At 36.2% G+C, this 18,271-nt stretch overlaps 1 protein-coding gene across 4 annotated transcripts; it reads left to right on the forward strand.

Annotated features, from left to right (window-relative positions):
* The first annotated feature begins 37 nt into the window (after positions 1-37).
* LOC131796524 (oxysterol-binding protein-related protein 11) lies at positions 38-17,660 on the forward strand. Of its 4 annotated transcripts, none has more exons than XM_059114116.2 (24): positions 38-336; positions 538-572; positions 1,247-1,352; positions 2,050-2,097; positions 2,351-2,432; positions 3,010-3,089; positions 3,405-3,665; positions 4,418-4,459; positions 4,713-4,742; positions 5,291-5,338; positions 6,059-6,086; positions 7,808-7,841; positions 9,502-9,561; positions 11,216-11,388; positions 12,533-12,669; positions 12,987-13,072; positions 13,249-13,330; positions 13,448-13,631; positions 13,824-13,934; positions 14,417-14,480; positions 15,115-15,337; positions 15,549-15,710; positions 15,991-16,056; positions 16,583-17,660. In XM_059114116.2, the coding sequence occupies exons 1-24, from the start codon at positions 76-78 to the stop codon at positions 16,691-16,693; spliced, it is 2,514 nt and encodes an 837-aa protein (XP_058970099.2). In that variant the 5' UTR covers positions 38-75; the 3' UTR covers positions 16,694-17,660. The 4 variants fall into 4 exon arrangements, with proteins under 4 accessions (XP_058970099.2, XP_066019831.1, XP_066019832.1 ...); XM_066163734.1 differs by having other exon boundaries at positions 7,811-7,841; XM_066163735.1 differs by lacking the exon at positions 9,502-9,561.
* The last annotated feature ends 611 nt before the right edge of the window (positions 17,661-18,271 follow it).

The following is an 18,271-nucleotide window of genomic DNA, read 5'->3' on the forward strand; positions in this document are numbered from 1 at the left end:
CCCTTCGATTACTAAAAATTGGATTGACAGCCGTTTTGTTATTGGATTTTTTTTGTTCAGATTCGTAGTAATAGTATGGATTTACTCGAGGCAGTCTCCGATAAATGCTGGCGTAGCCTACGAAAACACCCTCGCTCCCAGCGTACCCCTTACCCTACCCCTGAGAGCACCGTCAAGAGCTCATGGCAAAGAGGCCGTCACAATACAGCACCAGCCAAGATGGCGGTGGCTGAGGATATACTGAAAGACCCCTACTTTGCAGATCTCGACATTGATTTGAGCCAATTTTCTGAAGAGGAAAAAACGGTGATACTTGGCGTCATGCAAAAAGCCAAGGTAAGGATTTGAAATATATGGAAATCTCGGATTGTGTTAACTTTTGCGACTGTCAATACAACAGAATTATCGTTCCATGTGTTTTGTCCGCTTCGATCAATTGTGACTCAAATGGAATTAAGGGAAGATTGGTTAAATTATTTCATGACAAAGACCATTTATATTTTAATAAACCCAGTTTTCTGGATTTATCCATTTTAGGTTCTTGATCAGCAGCAAATTGAAGATAAATTCAGGTAAGGCTTCACAATTTTCAGCTTAGATTCAACATGCCAGCTTTTATGGATGCATTAAGCTTCATTTGTTAGCACCTTATTTTGGCAAAGAGTTATGCTAAAGTATGCGTGCTTAAATTTAAATGAGCTGAGCTTGGAAAAGAATCTCCGAACACACGGATTTTAGATTTTTATGAACAGGTGGAGGCGTGTACAGTTGAAAATCCTCTGTACAACCTTTAGACTTGTAGGGAGGAGTAGGGGAAGGTTTCCGGCAGCTGCGAACACATGCGCTTACAGCTGTGTCTCTGTGCTCGTTTAAACTTTTGTTATTCAAAACTTCTGTGTGCATTTTGTAGATGTAGATTTTATTGTAATCCAAGAGTATCTAAGGTAGAAGTTGACCTACTTGATTAACTCTTAAGCTTCCAGGAGAGACCAGGAAAGAATTTCTCCATTCAATCTCAATACAATATCAAGTGGACAAGTGATGACAATAAAGAAAAATATCAGTTAGAGGAGTACTAGTTGATCCAAAACTAAATTCTCCAAACTAGCATCTTAAGAATTGTATATATCTTGGGAGTCGAGAAATTAAAATCATGATAAATTATGCGACAGACAATAAGGATAGTTAATATTGAGAATTTTGGAATGCAATAGAAAATATGATTATGGTTCGCTAACTTTGCCAGGAAACCAACAGAGGGACAACTTAGCAAATGGACAAATCTAATGAAGGGCTGGCAGTTTAGATGGTTCACTCTTGATCCTGGTTCTGGGTTATTGGAATATTATGTGGTAAGAATTGATGATCAATGGCTGACATCTGTGCTCCAAGCTGTGACCTTTTTGGTTGCCATGGTGACTAGGAAAATGGAGGCTAAATTTAAAATACAAGTTGCCAATTTGGCAGCCTGTGTTTGACAGCCATGTAGCAAGTTGTAAAAAAAGGAAAAAAAAAAAAAGTAACCATAACTGGATTTTTATGTCATTCAATAACTAAAAGTGAAAAAGCATGAAGCCCTTTCTAATTATATTTCACTATTCTCCTGCTTATTTGTATTTTAATGAAAACTGTGACTCTCAGGCGCATGATAATTTGAGTAATGATGGGGGAAAAAGGGAAGAAATTTGTGTAGCTTGATAACACTATCTCCCTTTCTATCCAGGTAGATAGATATGCCTTCAATATTCAAGCAGATTTTAGCATAACATTATATGATGTTTGTGTTTTTTTTACAATTCAATAGGGAGAATTTAATACTCAACAACTGATTGGAGCACTTAGAATTATCTACTTCTGTTGCTGACTTAAAACAAGGCCTCTTTCACAATGATACTCATCTTCTAATTATGCTTAATCAGAAAAATCCAGAATTTTCATTTCTTTTTCTACTAGAATTACTAACTGTAACCTTACTGATGTTGTATTGAGGCAGAAATAGTGAAACTAGAATCAGTGATATATTTTGATTTACTATTTTGTAAATATTAGGATAAAGAGAAGAAGAAGCTGGGACCAAGAGGATCAGTTTATCTTGGGGTAAGATTCCTTTATTGAACATGGAGTACAAGTTTCACAAATTAGTTGTTTCATGATTGCAGTTTTCACAATTATCATTATAGTTTACATTTCACTTCTTGATTTCACAGGAATTAGAAGTGTTACTAGGTAGTTTAAAATGCAACTTCCTTATTATGTGGCAGATATTCTATCAAGGTTTCCTCTGTCTTGGATTGAATTTTTTCATTTACTGTTTGTTTGTATATTTTTTTGGTTTCTTTGATTGTAATAGGGAAGTATGATAGCTCCCAGTGATGAGGATTCATTCACATTCAGTGTTAGTGCAGCTAATGGTGATATTTTTAAACTGCGAGGTAACTGTTTGTCACAACATTTTAAGCATAATCTTATAAGTTTTTTGTAATGCTATCAAGATGGAAAACAATGGCGGACATTATTATTTAGAATACTAATTAGTAATACGATGTTCAATTATAATAATTTCATATCTAAATCATTGATTAACCTTTAACCCCCAAGAGTGAGTAACACCTAATTTCTCCTTACAGTATCACCCCTGAGTCAAACATTAAGGTCTCAAGAATTAAAGAAATGATCACAACTAAAGGAACTCTTGATTGTTAAACAAACTCTCCTTTTCAGCACCTTAGGAAACATGTAGGGATCAGTATGGAGAATTTGCATAATGATGATAAGTTGCAAGGGGTTAAACTACCATTTGCTATCAATAGCTCCATTCTTTCTTTCAACTTATGTTTGCTTACAGAAAAAAAATCACTGTCAAGTTCTTATTTGATATGTGTGCAGTTGGTCAAAACCTTTTTGAAGTAGGAATCATTATTTAATGGTTCTTTGTTTATTTTTTTTACTTCCTAATGAATTATGATGAAAACCCTTCTCTAATTCTTATTGTGTTTCTCCTGAATTCAGCCAATGATGCAAAAGAAAGACAGGACTGGATTAATAAACTGAGAAGCGTGGCAGAGTTTCATACATCAAGTATTGCTCAGGTGCAATTTTCATGTCGCAATTTGATTTAAGTTTGATAACTGCTCCATCCCCCTCCTCTAATTGATTATTTTTTTGGCAAATCATGAAAATGAAAAAAAAATTTCTCCCACTTTTTGTTGCACAAACCCTCTCAATTTTTTCTATCCAAACATTTATTGATTTACAATCTGCAAAAGTTGGCCTGCTAGTTCGGCCAATCTCAAATCCATTTTTTGAGGTTGATTTTAAGAGACAAATTAATGAATAGATTTGTTGACTAGCTCTTAAAAACTTGGCACCTGTGTGAACTCTGCTAAATCTATGTTTCTTACTAGGCTGCCCCACCATTATACACCACACACAGTTTTTCTGTGTCAGCTGCACAGTCAAGTGGTCCTGTCAAGCCAAACACAACGACAGCATCCTCAAGTGGCCATCCTAATGTTGCAGCGGCAGATGAGTTGGTGTCAGACTCACCCAAAGTGACACACAAAACCTATCATGTACCTGAAAAGATCATGGAGGGAATGTCCCACGTTAGAGATGACCTGTACAGAATAGAAGATCAACAGATGGTTTTTATTGATCAATTAGAGGTTAATGCTCTTTGCTAGTTACTAGTTATCCTGTTTTAAATTGAAATAGTTGAGTTAGATGAGCATCACAGATTGCGCGAATTTTTCCTTTGATAGGGTTAATCAATCGACAATAAAATTTTTCAGGTGTACATTATAGCAGCTTGTTGTCAACTTCACTGGAGAACATAGTAAAACTCAAGTTACAACAATTTTAAGTTATGGACAGAGTTGATTCTTAGTTAGTTTGGTTGTCAAGTGCATTTTGACTGTGCTTTTGCGAGACAAAATAAAATTGTACTGGCTAATGGGGACTCAGTAAAAAATATTCCAAGTGGCCAATGAGAACTCTAAGTATAAACAGATGTCAAACTTCCTGGAATGAAAGGGAATGAGAAAGACTTAGTCACCTTTGGTTTTAGTTATTTATCTGAATGGGTGGCATGAGTTTTCTCGACCAATCACAGAGTGAAGAGAAGCAGAACAAAAGTAAACATAGGTTACCTTTAGTAGCTTCAGATTTGCAAATTTCCATTCTCTCTCTCTCTGCTGATTCCATTACCCCTATGAGTTTGAGGTACATCTGTATGCTGTAGTGAAAAAGGTATTGATTTTCGTTGGTTGTAATATTTTCTGCAACAAATAGCACATGACTAGTTTGTAACTTTGAGAGTAAACATCAGTTATAAAGCATAAAGGCTTTTGTAAATTACTATCCATACTATTAATAAATCATCTGAATCCGGATGAAGTGTACAATCTTCTTATTGCAGTTGGATCCAACAGGAGAAGAATCACTCTTTCCTTTGGATAATGTAAGTAATGAAAATGTAATGAAATTACCTCTGGATATAAGTTTATCAGTTCTAATTCTATCAGTTGTTACTTTTAGGTGAGAATCAATTATTAATATATTAATTATAAGACTTTTTGCACACTGTCTGTGCTTGGCTAGTTGCTATAACACAGTTCTTTTACTGCATGGTATATTTTGTGAATTGCTGTCTCAAATACTGGAAAATAAAACTATCAGTTTGTAGTATTGATTTGATTTGTTTTTCATTTCAGGATGTACTGATTTTAAAAGCAACTGCTCAGGTTATTGTCACTGATACTTTTTTAAAATCCCTTTTGCATAGAAAAGATGTTGTAGTGCAAACGAAAAATTTCAGGTCATCATTGTTTCAAACTTGTGTGATAATTATGTATCTCCCTTAACTCTTTTAACAAATAAATACACAAATCAAACCATTTTGATTTTATTTTAACCTAAGAAAAAAATTACAACAGACAAAAACAAAAAAATTTTGTGATACCATTTTTTGGGGCTAGTTTTAGTTATTATTTGAGACAAGGAAAGCTGAAAAAACTACAAAATACACAACATAGTTGTTTAGATGTAGAGATGAATTTGAAAGAGGTTTTACTAAGTTGAGAGCAGAGGAGAAGATTGAGGATAGCAATGGATTTCAAATGCCTCACTAAAAAAAATTCTACCAAATTCACCCCATTGCATTGAGGTCTGATTGCTTGGTACATACACCAGCTATAGTAACTGTAACTGTTTGAATTCATGTGCTAGCACATTGCCAAAGTGCCACATGAAAACCCATTTTTTACATTATGTTATTATTTTTTTGTTTTAGTCTGCTCTCAGTACGCTGCATCACTGTTTTTCGATCCTCCAAGGACAGGTATTCAGTGTATTTTCCGTGTAACGTCTGCTTCTAGTACTGGTAGATTATTTAAGCAGACAGTTGACAAACTTGTTAGTAATGGTTAGTCATTTCTATAGCACCAAGTTCTCTTTACTAATTTGCAAAGGAAGGAATAGCAGCTAGTTGAGAGAATTGCTTAGTAAATCAGATCTTGGCCGGCAAAAGCCGCTGAATTAGTAAGTGTGATACGCAGTGTAAATAGTTTTGAGAATTGACATTAACAGTATTTTGGTTCCAATTTAAGTCTGAAATATATCTACTTTACAGTTTTATTGTGACTTATCCTAAGAGTAGCTTTTGCAGGTGAAAATCTAATTACACTTTATCAATTATTTTTATCTGGATAATTCATTATTAAAATTTCACATGGAACTTGATAGCCTTTCAAAGCAAAAAGTAGTTTAGGACTAAAAACCACAATATCTTTCCAGTTGTGTTTCTCCTTCCAACTATGAAAACAGAATTAACAAAAACTACCTTTGCTCTGTTTGAAATTTTTTTTAATCCAAAAACACATTGCTTTGGCTAGTTCATAAGAATCTAGTGTTACACTCCTCTTGATGTCTTTTCCATTTCCTTGTTACTTGTCTGCGAGGCATTGTCGTTGAAACGAGAAACTAGTGTTAAGTCTTCAATGAAAGTAACTCACCACTTAAGTTGAGCTTTATAGTTCATTTGTATTGTTTCCTTTTACAGGCAGCCGATGTTCAAAGTGAAACTTCAGGTACCTTTCGTTCTTTTATTTTCGCCGAACATTTTCACTTTTTTGCTTTTTTTTCCCGTCGTAAACATTTTAAACCGTAATGTACATGTTAACTTTGCAACCTGCCTGGCCAGTCTAGTGTCGCCTGCAAGTTCTACTTTTTTTTTTTCTTTTTTTCCAAGTACCGGATTTTCAAGGTAAAATATCATGCAACTGAATTCACCGTCGATATGTTTCGCTCTTTTCCAAGGGATGTTGTCGTCTATCTTCGTATGTCCCATTTTTGTTTTTATCCATCGAAAGTTGTGTTCCAATCTCTTATTTCTCTTTTTCTGTCTCATTCTCTTTTTTTCAAACTTTGCGTTGTCACAATGATCTGTTTCCGTAAAGCATCGTTAAATAAAGTGAAATTTATTTCTCAGTTTTTGTATAAATATATAACAACCAGGACCTGTTTTCTAGATCACGTACAGTCTCGAGGGTTTACCCAACAACTTTTACAAAATTACGCGTTTGACGTCCATTGTGATCAAACCCTTGATTGAATAATGGTTGAATTTTGACTTTGTCGACAGCGCGGCTGTGCCATTTGCATCTCCACCTGACATTATTTTATTCCTTTAATTGTCATGCTAAAACAGAACTGGTGGTTTCAGTGAGATACTGACAAAACTGTGATAGCCCGTTTTAATTTGGCTTTTAGTTTCTTAAGCAAAAGTTGTGTTAACAAAAATGATTTTTAACTAACGAGCTTTCCGAGAAGAAATTTGGTAAATTCGTGTCGAATGTAGTTTTAAAGTTTCTGTCGGTGCTTTCTCTTACCAAGGTTAATTTTTGGTTTAACTCAGTATTGGCTCTCTTTTAACAGAATCACGTCGTGAGTCCATAATCAAATGTTTTTAGTTTGATGTATTTAGATGTACATACGATACATTTATTATCACATGGGCGCACGAACCACTTGACAACTCATTTGTGTTATTGACGTAACAAGCACTCTTTAGCAAATTAATAATTCATTGTATATACTGGCCGACTTAGCTATATAAATGTGTAACCACCACGACATACGCTTCTTTATTCGGAGTTTTATTAAACCAGACATCATGTCAAAGCGTCTAATTAACTTCCACCGATACTTGAGAGTGGCTGGCTCGGCTGTCTCATAAACGTGGTACGTGCTGTAGTTTCCATGTAGGCGCCGAGCAAATTTATGCTAAATTTTTCACTCATTATGCTTTGCAGGTGAAAGTTTTATTGTGGGAAGTCTTTATTTTCTCCAGAATTGTGGATAGTTTTTTTTGTTTGTTTCAGTCTTCGTGTGTAAATTTTGCCAAAGTGTGGTGGAATCTGTTTGTTTTTTTTTTGTGGTCAGTAGAACCCACTAAATGTTACTACTGCGCGAATTATTGAGATGCAAAGAGCAGGCTTATGTAGAATATTCTTCACAGGGAGAGTAATTATTTTGCTATTGAATGTTTGCTATTGAAGGTTTCAATAACAATTTTGCAGCAAACTTAGGTTAAGCTCAACGTGGAGTAATTTGAACTGAGATGGAACCTTGCGAAAAGCTATAGTACTGCGCCACGAGAGCAGGTTGAAATTAAATATAATGCAATGGAGTGTTGTTTTTTGCTTGTTTGCGGCTGTTTCCTCGATTTACATAACTTTCTGCTGAACACAAAGCAAAAAATTACTTAGTAGTGTTAATTAGTAAAATTGTTTGGCTATTTTTCTTTCAGCAGAAGCGTTGCAGCAGGACGAAAATACTTCCGAGTAAGTATAGCTTTCTGTTCGGATTTTGAGTCGAGTTTTCATCCCCAGTGTTAAAAAAAATATTCATTAATTCCTCCTCAATTTTCGCTGTCCAAGCGCTGTGAAAACGAACTTGTTGCATCCCTCAAATATTTACTTTCATAAGAAATAGATCAGCTAAACAAATTTCTCGCCAGTGATATTCTTGCGTTTTAACTTTTCACTTAAAATAATTAGGCAGCAAATGCTTCGCTGTGTTTACGATATTCTATTGTCAACATGCTTTTCATTTAACAGACGTTGTACTTATCAAACCCAGGCCTGGTCACAATTTACATTTAGCAGATCCCGCATTTATCAGATACTATCTTTATCAACCATCGTTACATTTGTTCTGTCATTACTCTGTTACATTTTTTTAATTAACATCTTTTTAATCGGGGTTTCCTTGAATATCCTATATTTCTTGACGCAATCGCGGTTTGTTTCGTCAGGTTTGCGGGAAAAAAGCGGAAGTGATGGATCGAGCTTAAACCTGCTTTCTAAAGAAGTGTTATTTTTATGTCTTGACGAATGACACTCGCGCAACCTGCTACTCTGAGAATGAAAGCACTTGTTTTGAAACATCAAGTCTAAGTACAAAGCGTTTTTTCTGTGGCAATTTTCCAAACTATTCGCTTCAACTTTGCAGGCAAATTTCGTCGTCTTCCATGTAATCATTTAACCGCATGGTCAAAATGTCTATCCATTGAGCCAAATGAGTTTTTTACTTCAAATTTAAAAGTGACCTGTCGAAAACAGCTATTTTAATCATTGGCTTGTATTTAATTTTCTCGAAAAAATAATGACTTAAGACCAACTATTGTTTGAAGGCGTTGATGTTTTGACAGATCTGACTATCTTGTTCAACGAAAGTCAAATTTGAGAAAATTATTGCTGAAAGTCCTCAAGTATGCTACAACAAGGAAACATGAGCCTAGCTTATTTTCTCTAGGCCAAAAGAAAGTAAACGGTATGTTTTCATGAAGGCAGCTTTGGAGCTCACTTTATTTCGATGGAGAGAGCACTTGTTTCTGCAGCTCAAGACTGACTGGTACAATTAACAGTATATAACCACCTAAGCTTCCATTCTCAGATACCAAGTTCTTTCAGACGAGTCCTGCTTGGTAAGGATTGAGTTAATTCAAACCCAGTCAATAAATTTTTCTTAATCAACTTCAAGTTTAATTAATCGACGTGATTAACGATACAACATTTAAAGCGTGTGATTCCGTGTGCTTTGGGTTTTCATATGCAGGTGTATAGGTATTAGTCATCATAAAACAAAGATAAATGAAAACGTGTTATCTTAAAACCGTGCAGTAAAACCTTCATAAAGTTAAGAAATGATAAAATTGACTTTTTTACCCCTTTTTCAGTTAAAACAAGCACTTTTTGCGTAGCAAGGAATCAAACACGTTTTCTGAATTAGTGATTCCGTTCTTTTTGTCGTTTTAAAATTCTCCTAATCTCCTTCATCATAGTAACTTTAAACAATATATTTTGTCGTGTTCATTAAAAAAATAAAATTATATAAACGTATAAAATATGGAAGAAGCAGTATTCGAATTTTATACGTGCTCATGTAAATATTATTTAGACTTAAACACATGCTTTACTTGAGCTAAATGATTTAACTCAGGTTTCAAAGAACTCAGGGTCAGATCAGCGACAACGCTATGAGTCGACGACGTCATTTGAGGTAATGAATAAAAATGCGCATGTCACTTAAACATAGGTGTAACCTCTTACTTGTTTGCGACTTTCTTCGTCATTTTTTTCCGAGGGAGCAATCGACGTTTCGTTAATCTTCGCAAAGCTTATCCGAATATTTTGCGAATGAAAAGGTCCTTTGAAACTGATGCACCTCTACACTACCCACTGCTTTTAGAGAAGACTATTTTTTTCCTGGAACCGCGTTGTCAACCTCTCTAAGCAGAAGTACACGAAGTGCGCTGTATTTGGACGAAACTCTCGTAGATTTTCCTTCTTTTACCAAGATAATGTATAATCATGTTTGAAAGCGTAAAGATGTGGCTTGTAAAAAGACGTGGTTTTTTTTTAATTGACCTTGACTAATTTTATACATACAACTGAACAACTTCCCTCGGCAATGTCTCATTTGAGCATATTCGTTCATCTCCGACCGATTGAGCGATATTGAGCCCGCAATTTTCTTTTACGATTGTGTTGCCAAGCAACGCTTCCCATCTGTGAAGCCCGTCGACCACGCATTCAGTGTTATAGAGTTCTAAGACCGGCCATGATATCCAGAAGTGAAAACTGGGGCGAAACGAAATGAAAACATTGCGGACGATTGAGGAAAACGATGATTGTTCCCTCGGAAACTGTAACTTATGATAAAGCTGATGAAATCAGTTAAGGAATTATTGTTATTGTAACCTCAAAAACCCAGATTTTTTCATCAAAAAAGCCAGTTATACTCGGCAATTTTGTAAGATCTGAACAAGGGAAAGAAACCAAGGTTTGCAGTGTTGTTTTGTGCTACCGAGAATTTTGAATTGTGACTGCTTGACAACTAATACTTTAAAGTTTTAAATCAAAGCTTTCTGGCTTAGTGCGATTAACATATTTGTTCTCAAAGACGGGTAAAAACTCTCTCAGCCTTAAATGTAACAGTTTTGCTGGGAAGATTTGACGACAGAGTGTTTTGAAATTGCGAAAAAATGATTGCCAAGCAGTATTCCTCGGCAAACCAATGAAAATGTAACAAGATCACAGTAGCAATAAATTTTTTATGTACTCTTGGTATTGACGTAACAGTCTCTGTTTTGAGAGATGTAATCACAGACATTTTTTTCTGTTGAAGTGACCTGCGTCCAATTATCTCCTGTGATTTGAGAGATCTAATATATCGTTATTGAATGAATATGAATGCCATTCCGCTCCAAGATAATGAAATCCGAGTCCAAAAGTTCTGTTATCATGAATGATTAAGCAAACGATAAGAAGGCGGAAAATACAGTTTTTTCTATGTTGGCGTTGTAGAAGAACAACAATTTGATATGAATAAATAATAACCAAACTTCAACATTCGACAATACGCGATGAATTCTTCAAATCCGGCTCTAGAAAAATCGACAGACACAAAGAACGTCTTCCAGGGGAATATTTCTCGACTGATTTCGACAAAGCAGTGTTTGTAAGTAATTTTCGTGTGGGAGATTAGGCACTAGATAAATTCTATATCAAATGGCTTCGTTTAGCTCTGATTTAAGGAGAGAAGTGTTGCCTTTGCTATGGCCTATGTTACACCACAACAGGTCGGGATTAAACATTGTTTTCATTAGATTAGTGTCATATATATTTTTCACGTCGCTTTTTTTAAATTAAAGCTTCAAGACTCATGGGGATAAAACCGGCGGAGAGAGTAGGTCGTTTGGCTTCCACAGAAATGTTGGGACTCCAAAATCGCAAAGAAAGGACGGCAAAACATCTGATATTACCACGGATAGCTCAGGTGTAACGTGTTGCGAGAAAGCCAGGGCCGAGATGAAATACATTGACGGTGAGTAAAAATTTTTCTGAATTTTAAATGTGACCCGAAAACTTTACGTATTCTGTCTCAATTTTTTTTTTCAAACCTAGAATTTAAAACAGAAACACCTGTCGGTTTAAGTAGTAAATGTTGAATTTCAATATTTTAGGGCTATGTTTCGCGCAATTTAATTATAAGCGAGTACTATCTTGTCCTGAATTCTGGAACCTTCTCTTTTCTGACGATCCTCGACACCCATGCTGTTTCAATTTACTTTCTCTCTTTTGATGACTGCAAGAACCATGCTGTTCCAATTTACAAAATATAGTTAACAATTCTTATGAAACCTATTTTTTCGGCTTGAAGTCTGTGGAACACTCTGTGTAGATGAGGGTTGTCGGAAGCTTTTCCACTGTGCATGAAAGTTAATGAATGATTTTGTCGTAAGCTCGTTACAAAATTTAGACACCCTTCCATATGCGACCAAAGAGTTCAAAAGTTATCATCTTTCCGCACAGAGTGATTTACTGATTTCTGTCACAAGTGAGCCTTATTATGGGCTAGCTCTCCATAGGGCTTTTATGTAGCTCAATGGAAGAATATCGCATTACCGCGAAATCGGATGTCTTGGGTTCAATTCCTTTAAGGGGGACTTTTTTTTTTCGTTCCATGCTCGTGTCTAAACGAATCATTACTTTCTCTATTGACCACTAAATTTGTTTTTTCCCTGAAATAAACATAATGCATTCGGCATTTTTGCTGTAAGGATTTGAGAACAGCATTGTAGACCAGACCGAGCTTAGTGTACCACGATTGCCGAGAAATCATTGCATTTTATTTCTTTGACGAGCAGTCATAAAAATAACGAGATAACCGTGTGTGTAAGTTTTTCTTATTCCATTGCCAGTTTGTCCAGACCATTTTTTCCCTGCGTGCTGACCATTCGGTCACCACGACCAAGATGACTAAAATCTAATTTCTCCCTACAATAACATTCCAAAATCACGCATTAAGGTCATGAGAATTAAGGAAATGATCATCAATCTAAGAAACCTTTCAGATTGTTATATAAATTCTCCCCGTCAGTACCTTTGAGAATGTTAAGAGAACATTATGGAGAATATGCATACTGATGGAGGGAGTAAAGACTTACTTATTATTTTTGGCGTTGTAGCTCGTAGAGAGGAAGAGGAAACTGACGACGAGGCCTATTGTACAGGAGAAGAACCTGAAAACCAGTCGGTTGAGGAACATAAAAGTGTCATACTACATCTTGTCTCTCAGCTCAAGCTAGGAATGGACTTGACTAAGGTACCTTGTGGAGTTCTCGAGATGTGCACAGGACTGAAATCAGTGGAGACATCGAATTCGAGTACTCGGTAACGAGTACAAGATTTGAACTCAAGTTTTCAGCATATGGTTATTGTTATTGTTTACGAAAGTAATTGAGCCCTTTCTTGATTGAAGAAATGTAAAACTTCTAACGTCAAGAACTTTGGAAAACGTTAAATTTATAGCAAAAATAAGAAAATTTTTACACCCAGCCCCATCGTGTTCCATTGTTTCTAAAATTTGCATTGAATGGACCCTGTTTCAACGGTGGTCATTTCTACTGTGTTTTTTTTAAGGTTGTTTTACCAACATTTATTCTTGAGCCGCGTTCCTTGTTGGAAATGTATGCAGACTTCTTTGCCCATCCTGATTTGTTTATTAAGTAAGTATCATTACTTTAAGAGCATGAACACCACGTGCATGGTCTGAGGTTGCCATGTGCAAGTCACATGCATACGTTTATGTCCATTATTTTTTTGGTAAATTGAAATTTCGTGCCTTTTGTTGACTGTAACCCTAACTCGAATATTTTCAATTTCATATCGTCTTTTTTTTTAGAATTCCTGACGGTCTCACGGCAGAAGATAGGATTTTATCTGTTTTAGAATTCTACTTAACTTCCTTCCATGCGGGAAGAAAGGTGAGATATCCAACAAGTTATCGTATATTTCTTAGTCCGTTCCTTCGTTTGTCTTCGTTCTTGTAGTCATTATTGTAATTCGTTAAAATATCTCTACATTTCTTTTTCTACGTTTAGGGTTCTCTAGCCAAGAAACCCTACAATCCCATATTAGGAGAGACATTTCACTGTTCCTGGAAAGTGCCAAGTTTGTCTAGCGGGAAACAAGCTTCCACAAACAGTCATATTGATCACTCTTCGACGGCCTCTGATGAAGGAAAAGTTTCGTTTGTTGCAGAACAGCTTTCCCATCATCCTCCGAGTGAGTAATTTAAACAGGTTCAAATAGTTAAAATATCATCGTGCTTATAAACGTAGCAGAAGAGCTGTAGCGTTATTTGAATTCTTCTAGGAGTACAGTACAAAAGATCGGTACACCATCTCGATTTCGTCACCTCATAAGATCGACACCGTAAGAATTTTAATTCATTGTGGTCTGTTGTCACTCTAACAGTTTCCGGGTTTTACGCTGAATGTCCAAGCAAGAAGCTGTGTTTTAATGCTCATATTTGGACGAAGTCGAAGTTTTATGGAATGTCTATAGGTGTAGTGAATCAAGGAGTAGGTAAGGACTGATCGATATTTGTCTTCTCCTTACAATATCGGTACGGTGCTAAGCTCTAAAGGAAAGAGAATGAAGTTGTCCTGATATTTGTCAGTTTTTATGTGAATTTATGCTTCTCCCTCCATTTTAGCTATGTACTGTGACAAAAAATCGTTTTGGTTTTCCATCGCCGTAGAATGTTTGCTCTTTCCACTCCTTTTGGCATTGTTAAACTATTCCATAATTTCAGTGATTTAGGAATGGTAATCAAGAATATCGTACACTCAGGTTTTATATTGAAATTGCTACCTCGTTTGTTTCAAATGTACAAATACATGGGACAACATTGTCTACTTTTTTTTAAATACTCTTTCTCTGATATTTGTTCGAACTCAGGCTCTAGTCGTTTTGGGAATCTGAATCCAAAAATCCCATTTTAAACAATATTTCAGTGTGACACTTTACTCGTCAACTCACGTTGTACGTTTGTCGCCTCTCTTCAGGTGTAATTACCTTGTTAGAGCACAACGAAGATTATGTTATAACGTTTCCTAGCACGTATTGCAGGTGAGAGTTGTACTTTGGATGGCTATGTTTTCAATCGAGTGTAGGTGAAATTCAGGCAGTTACAAAGGCTACTAAACAATAACAGTCATTCTGATCTTGTTCTTAATAAAGTGATATTCAAAAAAATTAAACGTCAATGAATTTGAACAACGCCAACTCCAAGGTGAGCCAATAGGAGCTCAAAGATTTTTCGGGAAAAGTCACCATTTGCTCAAGTCTTATCTTTGAATGACGGTTTAGCGTAAGATTTTAAACCAACCATAGTCAGGGCAACTCCAACTGTGATAACTAGGATATTTTGGGATACTTCTGGCACAATCTAAAACCTCTCTTTTAAAAGCTTATTGTCACTTCACTAAATCGTTACCTGGGTGTATTTTGATCAACGATTTTAATTCTATTACCTAATTTAAACTGATCACTTATATCTCAACAATATTTCAGAGAAACTGATGAATTGTTCAAAGCCTTTTCTTCGACAATTATTGAAAGCGTAAACCATCCTTTTGTTGAAATGTCTGGAGCTTTTACTTATCTTCTGCAATCAGTTTAAAAATGATATTTCAGGAACCCTGACTCTCCTACACCCCATAAACGCTCAGGCACGTGCTTAAAAATTTCAACCCAATTTCAGGTCAATTTTAACCTTTCCCTGGGTGGAGTTAGGTGGAAAAGTGAACATCACGTGCGCCAAGACCGGCTACAACGCGTCTGTGACGTTTCACACCAAGCCTTTTTATGGCGGGAAACTTCATCGAGTCACTGGCGAAGTGAAAAACACGTCATCTGGAAAAGTTATCTGTAAAGTGAATGGCGAGTGGAATGGCCAGATAGAAATGACCTTCACCAGTCATCAGGTTTGTGTGATTAAGCCCCCAAGGGAGTTTGGGTATTCGGGTTTCACGGATCTTTTTTAGTAAGGTATACGGTATTTTATGTCAATACGGGAGTACCTTTCTCGTTTTGCAAGTAACGTTTTTATACAACTTTGAATCTTGGGTGAAAAATTGGATTTATCAGTATCCCATTGGCTGTGGATAAAATTGTTTGGTTTTTTTGTCCACACAGGAAGAACCAAAGATTATCGACACAGAGGCACTTCAGGTTTATCGAAAGCGTATCTGTCCTCAGTCAAAACAAGAGGAGTTTGAGTCTCGCCGGTTATGGCACAGAGTCACGCATGCGCTGAAGACTGATGACATCGATTCGGCAACGTCAGCGAAACACGAGGTAAGCATAAAATCATTGTCTGCGAAATGAGGAACTTAGCATGCAGAAATCTTAGGATAACAGATTTTCATAAGCTGTAAAACGCTCACTACTTACGAAAATCTGCTGCTAAATAGAGGGTGACATCCACTAAAGGCTCGTGATTTACCAAATGGAATTTTTTTTCGTATAAATGATAAGTACTTCTATATTCTTGGGAAGTACACTCTACCACCGTGTCGTAAAATGTTTATTAATCTTAAAGCAGGCACCAGATGACTTTGTACAATTTTGCTTTTAGCTTGAAGAAAGACAAAGAAAGGAGGCACGAGAAAGGAAAGAGACTGGTGTCGAGTGGAAAACAAAAGTAAGTCGTCGCCCCTAAAAGTATGAGGTACTGAGGTGTGGTTACTGTTTATAAAATTTGGTTTTAATTAGAAAAAAAAATGATAGAAACACCTCTCGTTTGAGGTAAACATGCTTTACTCCAGACAAACAATCGTCTGAAAATAGGCCCATTTTTACACCGGCATTTCTCAGATGATATAAGTTGCACTGACTTGAAATCTCTAGTACTTATATGATGATGTGTTTTTTTAAGAAAGTGAATGGTAATTCTTGGTGCCATTATCGAGAAAGGTGTTTTTGTCGAGGATAGGGAATTTCTACCCTACGGCGTAACTAGACTGATACACTCATAGAGTGAATTTCGTCAGATTTACGTGGAAAGTTTCTACTCATCTGTCGATTCCTAAATCGTGTCCATTGTGCCAGTTAATCTCTTGTGAGGAGTTAGGAAAACTACTTCAAAAAAGATAATTCGAGTTAAAATTGACTTCCAGTTTTGATAGGAGCCAGAGCCCCTCTTACTTTGTGTGTTTCTTCTGTTTCAGTTGTTTCATCGCCATGGTGATGGTTGGATGTATAATCATCACATGAAAACTTTACTCAAATCCAGTTCAGAAGAGGCGTCTTCGACTTCAACTCAACCAACAGAGCAATGAGAAATACATTGCAAAGTCAATGGAAAAAGTGACCAGCAACTACCGCATCAGTTTTAGGATAGCATCCTTCTTAGCGAGGAAAACAAGGAAGTCACCACTCCCTTCATCTGTGGAATATGATTTATTTCCCGCCTATTACTGATTAGTTGATTTTATCCAGCGGATGACATATCTGAAAGAATAACGAGTTCATGTCTTCTGGAAGAGTTGGAAACCATTCTGTTTCTACTGGGAAGTGGAGGATACCTTTAGACAGTAATAAAAAAGTGACAAACGTGATAGAGATAGATATGTTTGTACATCACGCGACTATTTACTTTTATTTAATTGAAAAAAATAACTTATTAGGTGAATTTTTTCATGATCGTGATAACGAGTTCTGGGACGTTTGCGATTGAGTGGTTGGGCAACCGATCAGAAAAGCGTGCTTGAAATGTATTCCTAGAGGCTGCCTGAAGTAATATCATCTGTCTTACACTGCAGTCTTACGATCGACTGGGTGCGTGTCATCTTTTAATTTGGTGGTATTCAACACCTGTAATTGGCGCATGTGTTTCCTTTGCGATCACATCGCGTCCAATCCTCGGTCTCGATCCACATCGGAAGTGACCAAATCGTTAGACAAGTGATAACGATTCATTACGAGAGTAATAACTGTTATCTTTTGTACGATACTTATCTTTTGTTTATGACAATTTCGACAATATCTTTGTAAAAGTAACCCCCCTCCCCATGGGTTATTACGATCATTAAAATGAGCGAGCCTAACTGAACGTAAACAAGTATATTTTTCAAACGCAGAATCGAGTCCTATCAGAATTTGCCACTAGGTAGGAGAACAGATAGAATGCAACCTAATGGCTTGACGAAATTCTGCTGAAGTAACTGGAATTTTTATAGTTAATGCATGAAATGGAGTATAGTCCATTAAAAATAGCGGAATATTAAAATTGTCAGTTTTAGTGCTTCTAGTCTATGGATTTTTCTTTTAATTTTAAGGACTTTTGAGATGATTTAGGGGAACTCCGAGTTTCTCTGTGTCCCATTCTCCTGACACCAGTCTTTTAACTAGGGTCATTTTATGTGATTTTGTGTGATCCATATCGAAATAGACTGACTTGCAAGACAAACGGTAGTAGAGACAAATAGTGACGACAATAATAATGGTGTTTTCGTGATACTAATAGCGAAAACAATGCTCTTCACTCTCATTAAATCAGGAGCTATTATTACACTAAAGTGCTCTGAAATAGATATCTGAGAAACGTTTCCACTTAAAAGCGTAGGTCATGTCGGTTGTAAGGGAAAGTAAAAGCGTAACCAAGAAAGTTCCTTTTTTTAAATATTGCCTCAACATAGGCATGAAACGGATAAAGTTAGAATGTCTTAAAAGAATGCTACGCTGTATTGTTGGGCAATTTTAGCACAGGCGCGAAAAGAAAGCGTGACCTACGAGCTGAGTCAAGATGGAATTTGCTTACGACAGGTAGGATATTGTTTTTCTCGGGGGTAAGTGACCGACTAAGAGTAGAATTGCCATAGGAATTTGAAAGGAATTCATTTCAAGGCTTATACCGA

The sequence above is a fragment of the Pocillopora verrucosa genome, chromosome 3 (assembly GCF_036669915.1).
Source record: "Pocillopora verrucosa isolate sample1 chromosome 3, ASM3666991v2, whole genome shotgun sequence".
NCBI classification, from domain to species: Eukaryota; Metazoa; Cnidaria; class Anthozoa; order Scleractinia; family Pocilloporidae; genus Pocillopora; species Pocillopora verrucosa.

Bases quoted from the DNA above. Each gene is read 5' to 3' on its own strand.
- LOC131796524 (XM_059114116.2), top strand. From the start codon at position 76: ATGGATTTACTCGAGGCAGTCTCCGATAAATGCTGGCGTAGCCTACGA. The intron at 12,670-12,986 runs GTACCTTGTGGA...GTTTTTTTTAAG, and splicing joins TAGGAATGGACTTGACTAAG to GTTGTTTTACCAACATTTAT. The intron at 13,935-14,416 runs GTAAGGACTGAT...GCCTCTCTTCAG, and splicing joins TGTAGTGAATCAAGGAGTAG to GTGTAATTACCTTGTTAGAG.